Consider the following 16499-nt stretch of genomic DNA (forward strand, 5'->3'; position numbering starts at 1 on the left):
CGTTGCTAGAGAAGGAATTTCTGCATTTGATAAGAGATTGAATTAGATGTTCTCTATTATCCCTCCTAAGAATCTGTGATCAACACTTGAGAAAAAGTAAACACCCTTTTTATGAAGAAATTTTCAAGTACTTAAATGTTTATGTTCTTACTTAGTGGTAAGAAAAAGCCAATTATTATTTATGATTATTGTTCCTCAAAAAAATTAGGATAAATTGTCTCCTATAGATTAGCTATACCCTTGTTATTAAACTTTCAGTGCCTCAAAGCCTTTTGCATTTGAGTTATTTCTAGATGGCAACAAGGAGAAAGATTAAGAAATTACATGGCCTTTGCTGGGCGCGGTGGCTCACGCCTGTAATCCCAGCACTTTGGGAGGCCGAGGCAGTTGGATCACCTGAGGTCAGGAGTTCGAGACCAGCCTGACCAACATGGAGAAACCCTGTCTCTACTAAAAATACAAAATTAGCCAGGCGTGGTGGCACATGCCTGTAATCCCAGCTACTCAGGAGGCTGAGGCAGGAGAATCACTTAAACCTGGAAGGTGGGAGGTTGAGGTGAGCCGAGATCATGCCGTTGCACTATAGCCTGGGCAACAAGAGCAAAACTCCATCTCAAAAAAAAAAAAAAAATTACATGGCTTTTTCAAACTCTGACTGCTAATCTATTGAGATAATTTAACAGTTTACTATTACTGGAAGCCTCAGGCAGATGAGATATGCTTTTTTAGGTTAAATTCTCCCAAAATCTCATCCTGTGTTTTCTTAACATTACCTTTGGTTTGTGTTCTCCAACATGCATACAATATGTGCATTTGCATCATGAGGCATTATACTGTCCGTTTAGAAAAAAATTTGAGGTCCGGGTGTGGTGGCTTATGCCTGTAATCCCAGCAGTTTGGGAGGCTGAGGCCAGTGGATTGCTTGAGCCCATGAGTTCAGGACCAGCCTGGGCAATGCAGTGAAACCCATCTCTACGAAAAAAAATACGAAAATTATCCAGGCATGGTGGCATTTACCTGTAGTCCCAGCTACTCCAAAGGCTGAGGTAGGAGGATCACTGGAGCCCGTGAGGCGGAGGTTGCAGTGAGCCAATATCACACCACTGCAAAAAAGATAGATTTGAACAGAAGACTCATATAAAATAGAAAAATGTGATTAACACTGTTAAAGGTTTGGGATTACATGCAGTTTTTCTTCATGTAAGGGACTTGCTCTTTTACCAGTTTTATGATTGGCTAACACATTCACATTAATCAAAATTCAAAGGCATGAAATGGTATGTAATAAAAAGTCTCCTTCTTAAACCCATATGTATGTGACCCTCCCCAGAGGCAATGTTCTTATTTATCCATCCAGAGGTTATTTTGTACATAAACAAATTAATGGCCGGGTGCGGTGTCTCATGCCTGTGATCTCGGCACTTTGGGAGGCTGAGGCAGGCGGATCACAAGGTCAGGAGTTCGAGACCAACCTGACCAACATGGTGAAACCCCATCTCTACTAAAAATACAAAAATTAGCCAGGCGTGGTGGCGCGTGCCTGTAATCCCAGCTACTCAGGTAGCTGAGGCAGGAGAATCGCTTGAACCCGGGAGGCAAAGGTTGCAGTGAGCCAAGATTGCACCACTGCACTCCAGCCTGGGTGACAGAGCGAGACTCTGTCTCACAAACCAAAAAAAAAAAAGAAACCAAATTAATATGTATTTATTTTTCCCCAGTTTTACACAAATGGTAAACACAATTTAATACCTACCTTTTATCACCAACATTACTTCATAAAGATATTCCATATCAGTTAATAAAGAAATCTGTTTAGTGGCTACATAGTATCTCTTTAAATTCCATAATATACTATAATTTTATTTAACCAAGATTGATTGATTTAGACACAGGGTCTCACTCTGTTGCCCAGGCTGGAGTGCAGTGGCATGATTCTGGCTCACTGTAACCTCAAACTCCTGGCCTCAAGCGATCCTTCTGCCCCAGCCTCCCAAGTAGCTGGGACTATAGGCATATGCCACCATGCCAGCTAATTTTTTTATTTTTTGTAGAGGCAGGTCTCGCTTTGTTATCCAGGTTGGTCTTCAACTCCTGGGCTTAAACAATTTCCTCCCCCTACGTTGGCCTCCCAAAGTGCTGGGATTACTGGTGTGAGCTACTGCATCCAGTAATTGATGGGTTACACCCAGTATTCTGCTGTTACAAACATCCAGTAATTAACTGTGTGTACATAGGTGATTTCCACATGAAAATATATCTATAGACTAAATGCTTGGTTAAGAGTATGTATGATTTATAATTTTTATTGGCAAATTGCCCATGAAGGAATTGTATCAGTTTCACTTACACTAACAGTGTATAGTAGTGACTTTTTCCTGGTTTTCCTGTAACCTTGCCAAAGCCAGTTTTTTTTTTCTTTACTAATCTGACAGGTGAAAAGTGTTTTTTTTTCTTTTTTCTTTTTTCTTTTTTTTTTTTTAATATAGCTTTAGGCGGGCATGGTGGCTCACACCTGTATAATCCCAGCACTTTGGGAGGCCAAGGCAGGTGGATCACTTGAGATCAGGAGTTCAAGACCAGCCTGGCCAACATGGTGAAACCCTGTCTCTACTAAAAATACAAAAATTAGCCAGGCATGGTGGCACATACCTATAATCTCAGCTACTTGGGAGGCTGAGGCAGGAGAATCACTCGGGAGGCGGAGGTTGCAGTAAGCCAAGATGGCGTCACTGCACTACAGCCTGGGTGACAGAGCAAGACTCCATCTCGAATATATATATATATGTAGCTTTAATTAGCAAATTCAGTATGTGTAATTTTGCATATCTTTTTAACATGCTTATGTGCTATTACTATTTCCATTTCTAGAAACTTTCTTTATTTTTTGTTGATCTTTTACTTACTAGTTTGTAAGAATTCTATACATAATGAGTAAATTAGCCTCTTTTTTGTGGTTTGGAATTCAGAAAATTTCCCCGTTTGTTATTTATCTTTTGGCCTCGTTATGGTGTTTTTGTTTTTGTTTTTTTATGTGGGGGGTGTGTGTGTGTGTGTGTGTGTTTTACCATGTAAATTTAATAAAACTCATCAATTTTTGTCTTTTATGCTTCACTCTGCTCCAACTATAGTTACCTCCTTGTTACCTTTCAAATATGCTAGATACTTTCCAACTTCAATGTCTTTTATTTGCTGTTCTCTACACCTGAAATTCTCTTCCCTGAGATAAATATTTCATTTCCTCCTTCACCTCTTTTGAGTCTTTGATCAAATGTCAGCGTTTCATTGAGACTTTCCCTGACCACTCTATTTTATATTACAACCTCCCCTTCCCTGCTTTGTTTTCCCTCCATCACATGGAGCTCACAGACTTTTGAGGTATTTATTAGTATTTTTTTCAGATCAGATTGGAGTTTACCCATACAAATGAAGCAAGTGGGAATTAATATTTTTAAAGTAGTTGCCTCAGGAGACTAGACACTTGGTCCAGTGAAGCTATCATTGCCCAAAACATTTTTATGATGACTTCTTTTAAGAACTGCCTTCAGAGACAGATTAAAGTCTTACAAAGAGAGTCCTGTGTCCAGAAAGCAATGTGTCTCAAAGTGTGGCCATTAATCACTTGCATCAAAATTACCTGGGATGGGGTTGGAGACATATTAAAAAGGCTGTTTCCTGACCCAAATCTATTGAATCACCTTCTCTGGGGGAATGAGGCTGAGGAACTTGCCTTTTAAATAAATTCCCTAGGTGATTTATAGGCCACTAAAGGTTTAGGATCACTGCCTTTACCTTTAGTTTCCCCTAGCTTAGTCATACACTCTGTTTTCCTAACTTAGTTTAGTTTAAAGCAAAGATTTAGGATTATGCTATGGTTTGAGCATCCCCACCGAAACTCATATGGGAACCTTAACTCCTAGTGTGGAAATGTTGGGAGGTGCAACCTGTAAGAGGTGGAGCCTAATGGGAGATGTCTGGGTCATGGACCCACCATGTCCTTGACTGTTCTCATGGTAGTGGGTTCTCCCTCTTGTTAGCAATCCCAGGAATGGATTTCTTCCCAGGAGAGCAAGTTGTTATAAAGGGAGGATGCCCTTTCCACATGGATCCACTTCCCCCTTGACCTTTTGCCATGTTATAATTAAATATAAATGTATTTAAAAGAAAATAGTGATTTTAGTTTTGTATCCAGTTGTAAATGTTTAAAATTTTGTGGTATTGTACAAATGCAGCATCTATAATACATTGTCTTATTTTCTAAATATTGATACCTGCCCATTCATTTTCTGAATGAAAAAAAAAAAAACAGTGACAGTGTTGGTTTAGTCAACAAATCTTTGCTAATGTATCTTCCTGTGCAAAATAAAGTCTCATAGAGCTGGCCTGTAGCTATAAACTATCATTTTTAATCCTAAAAGAAATGATGATAAAAGTGTTAAATATTATTATGCATTTAATAATAGTAAAATAGCGACCAATTTTAAGGGCCTACCATATTTTAGGCACAAGTCCAAGTGTTTTCTGTATCTTAACTTATTTCATCCTTACAAAAAGATGAGTGTTTTAAAGGTGTTACTCCCACTTTATACCTGAGGCTCTTTTAAACTCATGGGAATCACACTGAAATATGTAGTAATCAGGAACCCTTAAATAGAGTAGTTCACAGTTTTGTGCCCTCTATTTTTTATCAAATATTCTTCCTTTTACAGCACCTGGTATACAGTAGGTAGGCAGTGAGCATTTGTGGAATTTCATTTCCCTTCCCCTAAATTGCTAGGTTCCATTTAATATGTATTTTATGTTAGAGTACAGCTTGGTGAAAGCCAGTGATTTAGGTAATTATGACTTAAGTTGAAAGAAATTAAACAATATCCTGTTTTGAATTTTAACAAGATTACTTTTTGCCGTATCTGATTTATTAGTAATCCTGGTTTCCATTAACAAGATGGAAATATCTATGCTTCAGCAATGAAAAGTTTTACAAGTGATTAATATATGCTAACCATCAGATATTCTGTTTATATTTCTCTCCAGACTTTAGGTTAAAACCATTTCATCTTATCTTACCAGTTTTCTAATAGCAAGAACTGGAAAATATAAAAGTATATCTGACTTATGATTAACTATTCGTTTCACTCATTGCCTCAACCCTTCCTTCATCCTTCTCTCCCTTCTTCCCTTGTATCATTCCGTTAGTGAGGGTATTTATTCTTTGTCTTTTCAAATTTGTAATTTTAGCATTTGGCCTTGGGTTGATTTGACAACTTGTTAGTCCCCTCCTCAAATGTTCTATGATGGGTAGGCTGTTCGATTTATTCAGAAATTGTATTATTTAAAAACAGAGCCATTTCCCTTTGTTATAGAGTGGTTTGCCCATGCTTCCCCACTTTGGGTTTGAGATTGCAGGAATTTAATTATGGAAACCATTTATCACTTCATGACATCTAACTCTGATGAATGCCATGTGCAGTTGGGTTGACAACTTTGGCCCTGCCACTGGATGCACTGGTACACTTTTATCTCTTCAAAAGGAAGAAAATACCACAATTACGAGAACCACGCATTTTATCTTAAAATGACTGGTTTTTCCCCATCTGTTTTCCTTCTAATGTTTTGAACTGAATTTTTTGCTGCTGGTAGTGTTATAAATGGTAGCCCTGTGCATGAATGATCTTGGGAGGAAGAAGCAGAGTCTCCTAGCCATGAGAAAGATTTGACATCTGTACTGTGAAGTACCACCTTCTTGTTAATTATAATGGAATGAACTGACAAGTAGGAATTTTTACAATTTCATACTGTCCATCGGCCCTATAGGCTCTTGATGATTGCAATTTGAAAATCTCAAACATAATTCATATTTTAGGAAGATTGATCAGATTAATTAAAATTTTAAGTCTCTCTTTGATTAGAACAAATTGTTGGTTAAGGCTACCATAAAGTGTCAGCTGGTTGTGTGATCCCTGTGTATCTCCCAACTACTTCCAAAAAATTAGAGTGATTTTCCAATAACTAGCAGAAAATTGATCACTTTGTTGTTATTTTTTTTTTATAATTTATTGAATGGCTGTGTGCTTTGCGATCTGCACCTCAAACGTGCTTTGTATAGTGGTGAAAGTTTTGTTATATATTATTTTATACCCAATAAGATACCTACATTTTCATAATTATTTTATCTTCTTGCTGATTTTCACAAAAAGAATATGGGAAGTACACAATTTCCAGGCAAAATTATCTTGAGATGGAATCCTTAAAACCACTAAACTTGCCTGCTTTTCCCTTTTTTTTATTTCTCTTCTCTCTCTCTCTCTCTTTCTTTCCTTTATTTCTTTGTTCTTTCTTTTGTTGGTAGGTATCCTGTTTAGCTAGTACTTAATAGCACTTATGGGCAGATAATTTGTTATATCTGCTTAATTAATCCATTGGTGTGAAAGCAACAAGGACTTACTCCCTTTTGTAGGAAATGACCTTCCACCTATTTTTTTTGACATCTTTTGTTTTAGAGGTTGCCAATGATCAGGCCAGAGTCAAGACTGACTCAAAATATTTTAGAAAAAAGCACAAAAAGATCCTAATTTCCTAGTCTCACAATCTATACATCCCCATCAATGAGTTAAGCTAGATGGGTGTGAAATTTGGTATAGAAGGTTAGGCTGCTTGAACACCTTTTATCCCATCATAGTTGTGGAATGTGAGAATTTGAATTTTCATGGTGGCACTGATATGAAATTGCCATGAGGTCTGGTTATTGCTCTTCTGAATATGTATTTAAACCTGCCTTCCAATGAACTTATTGCAGTGGTGCTAACTTAACACTCTTGCCAACAGTTCTAGTGGCCCTTAGCAGCACCTACTTTCTATAGTCATAGCACAGATTTTATGGAGGATTCAGTCTAAATTTCTGAGATGAATTTCTATAGACAGAAAATGTATTGGCTTTAAAAATTAAGATATTTGGTTCTGTTTTGAATTTGGATATCAAATGAATCTGAACACATGACATTTTAATGCCGTTTGTCTTTTCAAATAGATTTAACTTCTAATGCATGTGATAACAGGACTTTGCTCATCAGCTAGAACATACATTTCAAAGGAGTTGTTACCTAAAATATTATCATAAGGCATAAGAAAACACACGATTTAAGTTGCCTTTCATGAACATAATTAAGAATTAATAAGCCAGTACCAGTGGCTAGTCCCCAGAATTTCCACTGTTTTGCCTTTTGTGACCTGTGTTATTAAAAGTCCATTATTTTTACAGACTTTATTAAATTGGATCTTATTAAAGCATTCTATATTTGCATTTGGTCTTTCATAATTCATTATTATTATGACATTTACTTTTTACCATCAGATCTGAAAACATATCATAAGCTACCCTTTTCTCTTGAAAGAAATGCTAATTTCAAACAGTCCTCTAATAGAAGAGAAAAGCTTTATCAGTTTTTTCATTTATTCCAGATCGTGTTAAGAATACTAATGCTAGACTTCAGTATGCTAATATCTCAGAGCTTTTTTTGGTCAAAAGCTTAGAATTATTATTTTTATCTCATGCTAAGTATGAAACTAAAAGACCTACTACTACTGGAGAAAACATAATTGTAAAGTACAGTTCTTGATTCTGAAGACTTGTGAAAATGTTGCTAAATTCTGTTTTTTAGGATGATGCTAGTCAGTTTATCTTTGTACAACACTATATTATTCTATTTAAGAAATTTTATCCTCTTGAAATTAATTTAGCTTGTTTTTCTCATAGTTTAACGGTAGTGTTGTAGTGTTTAAGGCTAAGAATCCTGCTGGGCGCAGTGGCTCACGCCTCTAATCCCAGCACTTTGGGAGGCTGAGACAGGTGGATCACAAGGTCAGGAGTTCAAGACCATCCTGGCCAAGATGGTGAAACCCCGTCTCTACTAAAAATACAAAAAAAATTAGCCAGGTGTGGTGGCGGGAGCTTGTAATCACAGCTACTCAGGAAGCTGAGGCAGAAAATTGCTTGAACCCGGGAGGCGGGGATTTCAGTGAGCTGAGATCACAACACTGCACTCCAGCCTGGGTGACAGAGAGAGACTCTGTCTCAAAAAAAAAAAAAAAAAAAAGACTAAGGAAAGAATCCTATGTTGTCAGCCCCAGACAGCATTTAGGGTATGCTTCCTGCTTTTCTATATGATAATCACTTCTATATTATGTCAGATATGTTTGAAAACTCAATATAGCAAGATTTTACATATTGATATCAGGCAGGCTGTCTAATTTAACATAACTAATAACACAGTGAGTTCTTTGCCGAAATACTAGTAAATCTATTAAACTACAAAGCAAAACTTACTTTGTATTTTGTCTCCTTTTAGATTTCTCACTATGTGCAATAGACACTTTGGCAGTGTTGTGGCACAAACCATTCGGACTCAAAAAACAGATCAGTTTCCGCTTTTCCTGATTATTATGGGAAAGCGATCATCTAATGAAGTGTTGAATGTGATACAAGGTAAAGTACATGTCACAAGGAGAGTAAAGCCTTCTTGGTATGTGATAACTTTATAGTTTTTCCACCGAAGCTGACAATATTTCTATTAGTAAATATCTTTGCATTTGAAAATATAGAACATCCTGAAAAACGTCTTCAAAAAGTATAGGTGCTATAAAAAATAATATGCTGCATGAAAATCTAAAAGAAACATCTTAATAAAATTGCACAACCCTTGGGGCAAAGGATGTTCAAGTTAAATGTTCAGAATTGCTAAATTATATAATCTAGCAATTAGGACATAATCAGTTGTCAAGTGTGACATTTCTATTTCTATTGATTTATTGTTATAATGTTGATTAATTGGAAGAAGTACTTATCTTTCGTTATCTAGAAAATCCAGTCACTGTATATTGAAGATTGAATTTTTCACAATGACAGTTGTTTCTTCTTATTTGTATGATTCCATGTTTAGGGTGCAACCCTGAAGCACGAAGCTGTGGGATGCCTGTGAATTTAACCACAGTGCACATTCTTTACCAAAAAAGAAGTGAATGATTTTGTTTTGTTTACTGTTACTAATGCCCTCCAAGGGTTGGTGTAAAATATTACCTTGTTCATTACAAAGCTTAGGTTGAACAGTATATCTTCTCTATGCCACTGGGGAAAAGGTTTTTTAAGTGCCTCAAACTAAAACTGTATCTGGGATACTAATTTCTGCCTCCATTTGAGTCTGATTGGGAGGAGGGGATTTGTGTAAATTGCAGTGCCTTTAAAACCCAAATAAAACCAGACCTGTAGCATTTTATGTTTTCTCTATAACTAGAGCATTCAATTTCATAAACAGTGTTTAAAAAGACCTCCAGGGGAACTGATTTGCATAGGGTAAATGGATAATGAAGATAACACTTCATTTCTGCTTTCCCTGTCAGAGGCAATGTTGCAAGAACTAGTGTTTCTCAAGATGTGACATCAGACTAGACCCTTTTAAGATATCTGTAAGGTCAAAATTATTTTCCTAACTGTAATAAGACTTTTTTTTTTTTTTTTTTTTTTTTTTGCCTTTTTTACTGTGTTGACATTTGCACTAGTGGCTCAAAAGTAATCGTTTATAAAAACTCTTGGCACCTTAGCACGAATCAAAACCATAACACAAAACTGCAATAGTAGTCATATTCTTCATTGCCATATATTTAGTTAAAAAAGAAAAGAAAAAGCCTTAAGAATGTCCTTGATGAAGCAGTAAAAATTATTACTTTTATTAAATTTTAACCCTTTTAATAGTTTGTGTGGCACAATGGGAGGTATGAGTAAAGCACTTCTGCATACTAGAGTATACTGGTGGTCTGGAAGAAAAGCACTGGTGTGGTTGCTTACACTGAAATACTTGCTTTTTATTTCTTATAGAAATTATTTTTACTTGGAAATATTACTGACAGGCAAACTATGCTTATGTAGCCTGGGTAGTTGCCAAGATGTTTTCTGTGATTTTTTTTTTTTAATATCCTATAATGAAGTGTGTCAGCATTCAGCAGAGAGATGCATAACTCAGTGAACCAATATTTTACAAATGACCAATGTATATTATAAAATCATGTATAGATAAAAGATCCTTTCAAAGGGCAATGGATTTTAATATAACAGAGTACACAGATTTCATTGATATGGTTTCAAATTCCATGTGCATCTAATTTGAAGAAAACTTACACTTGTCAGTTTAAGTGTATTATCAAAGAATATCCACATTTATGAAAATACTTCTCCCTTTTCCAACTACATATCTTTGTGTGACCAGATTTTCTTCGTAAATTTCAACCAGTACAATATATTGTAACTGGTTAGTGTAGATATAGGTACGAGAATACAGAATATGGTTGTTTTCTATTAAGCACACACGTTACAGAGATTTGCAAAAATGTTACAGTGCTGCTCTTCTCACTAAACTTTTTCTTTTGGAAAATAGTCATGTTTCATAAAAATGTAATATTTATATTAACATGTAATGGGTTTATTATTGTTACTTTTAAATGGATTGATAAATTTATTTTAAATATTTCTATTTTAATTTCTAACACAGTAAATGTTAATAGCCATAATCCACATAAACAAAAGTTCTTTGGGGATCCCAGTAATTTTTAACAGTGTAAAGGGGTCCTGAGACCAAAAAGTTTGAGAACTGCTGCAATCAACTATAAAGAGTAAGTTTGCCCTGAACTGCACTAACTGGTATACTTTTTCTCTGTCTTTGATCAATAAGGGCTTAAGTATGTAGTACCTACAAGTCCAGTTTGGCAATGGATCCTTCCAGTTAGGGCTAAAACATAGCTGATAAGCAGTGACTTAAGCCTAAAAATTAATGGCCAGTATGTAGTCAACCTATACAACTGTAGTAGTTTCCCACTGATGATTCCAGTATACTCCATATAGTACCCATTTCCCATGCTCTGAGTCTTAGCCACTACAGTTTTTAAATAAAACATAGAAACCCAGAGACTTGCCTAATAATAAAATCTACATTGGCTAGGTGTGGTGGCACATAGCTGTAATCCCAGCTACTTGGGAGGCTGAGGTGGGAGGATCACTTGAGACCTGGGCAACAAAGTGAGACCCTGTCTCAAAAGAATAAAAAATCTACATTGAAGGGGCTCCTAAACTTTTGTCATCTGTCATATCTATTAATATTAACTACCAATGATTTGTATATACTTTACATTATCTCCACTCCTTCTAAGAACATTACATAGTGTTATCTCCGTTTTGAGAAAAGGAAATTCATCCTTAGAGAGCTACAGTCCATTTATTCACTTATTCATTTATTTGTTTATTGAATAAATATTCATTAAAGCCTTTGTCATGTGCCAATTTCCAGGTACTAGATTATATAGCTTATAAGTAACGGAATTAAAGTTAGAACTCTGACTATAAAACCGGTTCTGTTTTCTTAGTGCCAAGATAACATTTGTCCTGTAACTGATTTACTGAGTGAGTAGTACTGATGTGAACAAATTAGATCATTTCTTTTGCCAAGGACCATAGATGTTCCCTAAACCCATGCTGCCAATGGTCATAAGGATAATTAGGGAAAGGACCACTGAAAGATCATGTTAGTCAAGCCCTCTGGAAAAATGCCAGCAAGAATGCTTTGTCTTTATTGTCCTGTTGGTGGCCGTTGCATTAATGGGGAAGAAGATCCCTTCTCAAGCCTTGAAGAAAACCTAACTCTTTCTGCCTGTAGGTTTGAGAGAAGACAATTGTCATATCTTTATATATCCTCATGAATTTTTCTTTTGTAGGTACATCCCCAGCAAATAACAATGACTTAAACGTGTTCAGGAAATGGCACATATGTGCTATATGTTTGTTATGGACTTGGTTGGAATAAAATGACATTAAGGAAAATCAAACATTAAAAATACCTTCTTTATAGAGATCATAAGAATCATTTAAAAGCAGCTGAAAGGGAGAAATATCAATTGGGCAAAAAAAGAAATCATTTTTTTCAGAAATTGAATTACTGTTTCTTTCACTGGAGGATTTTTGGTGATAGAATATAATTTTAAGTAAAGGTAATAGACTGAGGTGGGCGGCAAAGAGGACAGGCTTCAAGTCAGCCTCTTCTGGTTTCAGATTCTGGCCTCACCACTTAACCAGCTTGACCTTAGTCAGACAGGTTTTTTTGAGCTCTCTAAGACTCATTTTTCTTCTCTTTAAAACCAAATCATGATGAATCCTTCATAGATTTGTTGTACAGATTAAATGAGATGGTATAAAAGTGCTTAGCCTAATCAGTGATATATAAACAATTGGTAGTTGTTGCTAGTGTTATTAACAAGATATGTTTTCATAATTTGACAGAACTTTTGAACTTCATGATTTGGACATTCTTCTATATAGTGCTAAAAGTCCTTCTCATTAAGAAACTGCTCCCTCAAATATAACTGTTCCGAAATTTCAACTGCCAGTATACTACTCTTTCTTATTGAACATAAGAAACATTTCAATAAAACCACCAAAGTATTTTAACTGTAATTTTTTTAGACTGATTATTCCTTTCTGGTTAATTCTAGAATGACTTTCCAGTTTCTAATACTTTAATAATTTGAAGTTATATATAAAAAGATTATATAAAGTTTGGCAATCTCTGTATGTTTTTAGGGAACACAACAGTAGATGAGTTAATGATGAGACTCATGGCTGCAATGGAGATCTTCACAGCCCAACAACAGGAAGATATAAAGGACGAGGTAAGGTTATGCAGATCTTTAATAGGATTTTGATGAGGTAATTTGTCAAATGATGATACATGCCTATGATATGATCAATAAATAAGGATGATGAAGATGCATTTCCAAATTTACCAAGGGTTTTTATGCTATGGAGTTTACCTTTCAGTCCATTCTTTTTATGACCCCAAGACCCAATAATTTGTTTTAATTTATGGACTATTTACACTTTGCTAGATTTGGGGTGGTTACAGGAAGTCAATTTGCAAGAAATTAGTTCAGAAGCATGTTTGTAGAAGAAACTGTAGTCCAGGAAATTGTGTCTACTATATGGATTTTATCACCAGTTTTACTGTCCTCTTGCTCTTTTTAAATATTGAGATTAATTAGCAATAAACACATTTTACATTTGAATATATTTTTGAAGTACTGTGAGAATTAGCAAAAGATCTCCAGCATTCTGAATTTCTCAGCTTCCTAAACATATTCAGGTGTTTTCTCAACCTCCTAAACATATTCAGGTGTTATAGATAACATGAACATAGAACCTCAAATAAAATAATAATAAAAACATTATTGATGACAATAGTGTTCAATACGTACCTAGTGTTTATCATGTGCTGGGCACTGGGCTAAGCACTAATCATCATCTCATATGATCCTCAAAATAACCCATGAAGTTGTATATCAATCAGTGTTCTGGCAGTAAATAGACACTTTTAAACTAGGTTATTTAAGAAGAGTTTAATAAGGTGACCATTTTTAAAGATGTGGGCAGGGTTTTCAAAAATCAACAGAAGAGGCTGGGCGCATGGGGCTCACACCTGTAATCCCAGCACTTTGGGAGGCTGAGGTAGGTCGATCACTGAGTTCAAGACTAGCTTGGCCAACATGGTAAAACCCCATCTCTACTAAAAATACAAAAATTAGCTGGGCATGGTGGCGTGCACCTGTAATCCCAGCTACTCGGGAGGCTGAGGCAGGATAATTGCTTGAACCTGGGAGGTGGAGGTTGCAGTGAGCCAAGATCATGCCACTGCATTCCAGCCTGGGTGACAGAGTGAGAATCTGTCTCAAAAAAATAATCAACAGAAGATAATATAGACCCCAAGGCTAAAGGGAACCATTATCATCTCTAGGCCTGAAAGCCTAGGAGAGGGTGCTGTATGGAGAGGACTGCTTCTGACAGAAGGATATAGCCAACCTTGGTGGCCTAATAGAGAGGAAACTAGGGAATAGCTTTACCTTCCTTCTCTAATCTTCTGCTATTATCCCTATTAATTTAGCCTAACTAGAAGCTGGAAGGTAGGAGAGCCTCCATGGGCAAAAAGCTGTGTAGAGAACATGGATCCTGAGGGGGTAAATGGCAGATAATCTAGCACAGATTGGTATGATTATCTATACTTTTCAGATGAGAACACTGAGAGTCAAAGTTAAGTAAATTTGTCCAAGGCCATATAGCTGGTAGGAGCTATAAATAATTATCTCAAGAAGTCATTATTACTTGGATCATTCAAGAAATTTCTGGATTTAGAAAATAGCCTTAAAATATGAAACAAATATTAGCATTTGTTAATTTGAGATGTTATGTTAACAGATATTAGTAAGATTATCATTTTTAATTTATCTGTTTTAAATTTCTTTTTAAAAGATTTCCCTAGTACAAGTAAGGGAGAGTTCTATTTCTGAACAACGATGAAAAGTTTCTAAGGATAGTTTTAATAGACTATCCTTTAGGTATTGCAAATGTGAAACATATAGACAATTTTAATATAACCCTGAACTATTGTATTTTACTTTATTTATCCCTGTATTACATTAAACTGTGAGTTTGTTAAGAGCAAGAGTCATACCATATTCATGTTTGTAAGTCTGTCCCTTAACAGTGTACCTGGGGCAAAGTCAGCACTTAGTAAATGTTTGTTAAGCGATTGAATAAATGAACATTTGAATTTACATAAAATAAAGTAACTTGAAAAAAAAATGTTTGATTACAATGATATAAAACCTGGCCAGGGCCGGGGGGTGGCTCACACCTGTAATCCCAACACTTTGGGAGGCCAAGGTGGGTGCATCACTTGAGCTGAGGATTTAAGAGACCAGTCTGGGCAACATGGTGAAACCCCATCTCTACAAAAAATACAAAAATTAGCCAGGGGTGATGTTGCGTGCCTGTAGTCCCAGCTACTTGGAGAGCTGAGGCTACAGGGAGCTATGTTCATGCCATTGTATTCCAGCCTGGGCAACAACATGGGACCCTGTAACAAGTATAGCCCGGCACAGTGGCTCACACCTGTAATCCCAGCAGTTTGGGAGGCCAAGACAGGAAGATGGCTTAAGGCCAGGAGTTTGAGATCAGCCTGGGCAACATAGCAAGGCCCCATCTCTACAAAAAAATTTTTAAAACATTAGCTGGGCATGATGGTGCATGCCTGTAGTCCTAGCTACTCAGAAGGCTCAGGTGGGAGAATCACTTGAGCCCACGAGTTGAAGGCTGCAGTGAGCTATGCTTGCACTACTATACTCCAGTCTGGGTGACAGAGTGAGACCCTGTCTCTTAAAAACAAACAAACCAAAAAGATAAATTTTAAAATATTTTTAAAAAATGAAACCTAATATACCCACATTAACAAATATGAAAATTTGGAGCACTGTAATTAGTTTATAGAGTTTTAATGCTCACTAGGTATCTTCTATTGCTATAAAAATATGGTTTATACTTTTTCTTAATAGTCAGTGTTTCATTTACTCTGAAGGAAAGGCATTCAGATATATGGTAGAAAGATGTTTATATGTTACTCTATAAATTGACAGTGACATTTTGAAATAATGAAGTACTGTACTTAGTTAGGAATTTGTAATAATAGGTGTTTTGCCTTTCAAGATTACATTTATCCTGGAACAGAGGCATTGATTGACAATAATTCACTAAAAACATTCTTCAGCCGTTTAAATCTTGAGTCTCATTAGTACCAGATTTACAGATTATGCTATATAAGAATATGAATACACAATATTTGCATGCTTATTCCCAGTTCATTTTTCCATCTTAATTTGTGTTCCCCATAATGCACTAGTAAAGAAATTGACTTTAATTCCTTTAATACCGAGCACAAAATTTAATATGAGGGTTACAGGAAAAACCCAATGCTCCATATAATTGAAATTTTTATTGAAATTTAATTGCAAGAGGTAAGGATTTCTCTTTGTTTTTAGAGTGTCTTCATGAAAGTTATAGCTCAAGTTATAATAGAGTTCCTAAGAAAAGCATTTCTAACTTTAAAGACTTCTTTTGGACTATACATAGACAATAATGATTTGGTAGCTGCTGAATATGTGACGAGAAACACTCTCCCTTGTAATTGTGAATTTGCCTTTATTTTTAAAAAATTAGAAATAAGACTTCACTTAAGTTTGAAATTAAAATTAAATCAGTGAACAGGTTTGGAGGCTGGCTTCCTAGGCCTGAATTTATTTAAATTTAACTTTAAATTATATTCATCACTTTGATGATTCCATAGCACAACCGGAAATACCTATGTTTAAAACTTTTGTTAAATAAAACCAAGCCTGAACCATATTTATACACTGAATCACTCTTCAGTGGCCCAGAAAGGACTAACCTTTGTATCACTGATTGCTCTATTTTTAACCAGGGTATATACATTATATAGATCTCTGTTTTTGACAGAACTGCCTATAGCTTTCTCTCTTAGACATTTTCATTAGTAGTATTAGTTTGGTTTTGTAAAGGTTTACAAAGTACCTACCAAGTACATGTCACTGGACTAGGTCCTTGGGACAAAGAAATCTTTTGC

General features: G+C 35.8%; 1 protein-coding gene across 1 annotated transcript in view; it reads left to right on the forward strand.

Annotated features, from left to right (window-relative positions):
- FAF1 (Fas associated factor 1) overlaps positions 1 to 16499 on the forward strand; it is a 534220-nt gene that overhangs the window by 421282 nt on the left and 96439 nt on the right. Inside the window, exons 14-15 of the mRNA XM_054488490.2 lie at positions 8343 to 8479; positions 12614 to 12702. Of these exons, the coding sequence (XP_054344465.1) occupies positions 8343 to 8479; positions 12614 to 12702 (226 nt within the window). The remainder of the gene's footprint in view (positions 1 to 8342; positions 8480 to 12613; positions 12703 to 16499) is intronic.

The sequence above is a fragment of the Pongo pygmaeus genome, chromosome 1 (genome assembly GCF_028885625.2).
Source record: "Pongo pygmaeus isolate AG05252 chromosome 1, NHGRI_mPonPyg2-v2.0_pri, whole genome shotgun sequence".
In the NCBI taxonomy this organism is placed as follows: Eukaryota; Metazoa; Chordata; class Mammalia; order Primates; family Hominidae; genus Pongo; species Pongo pygmaeus.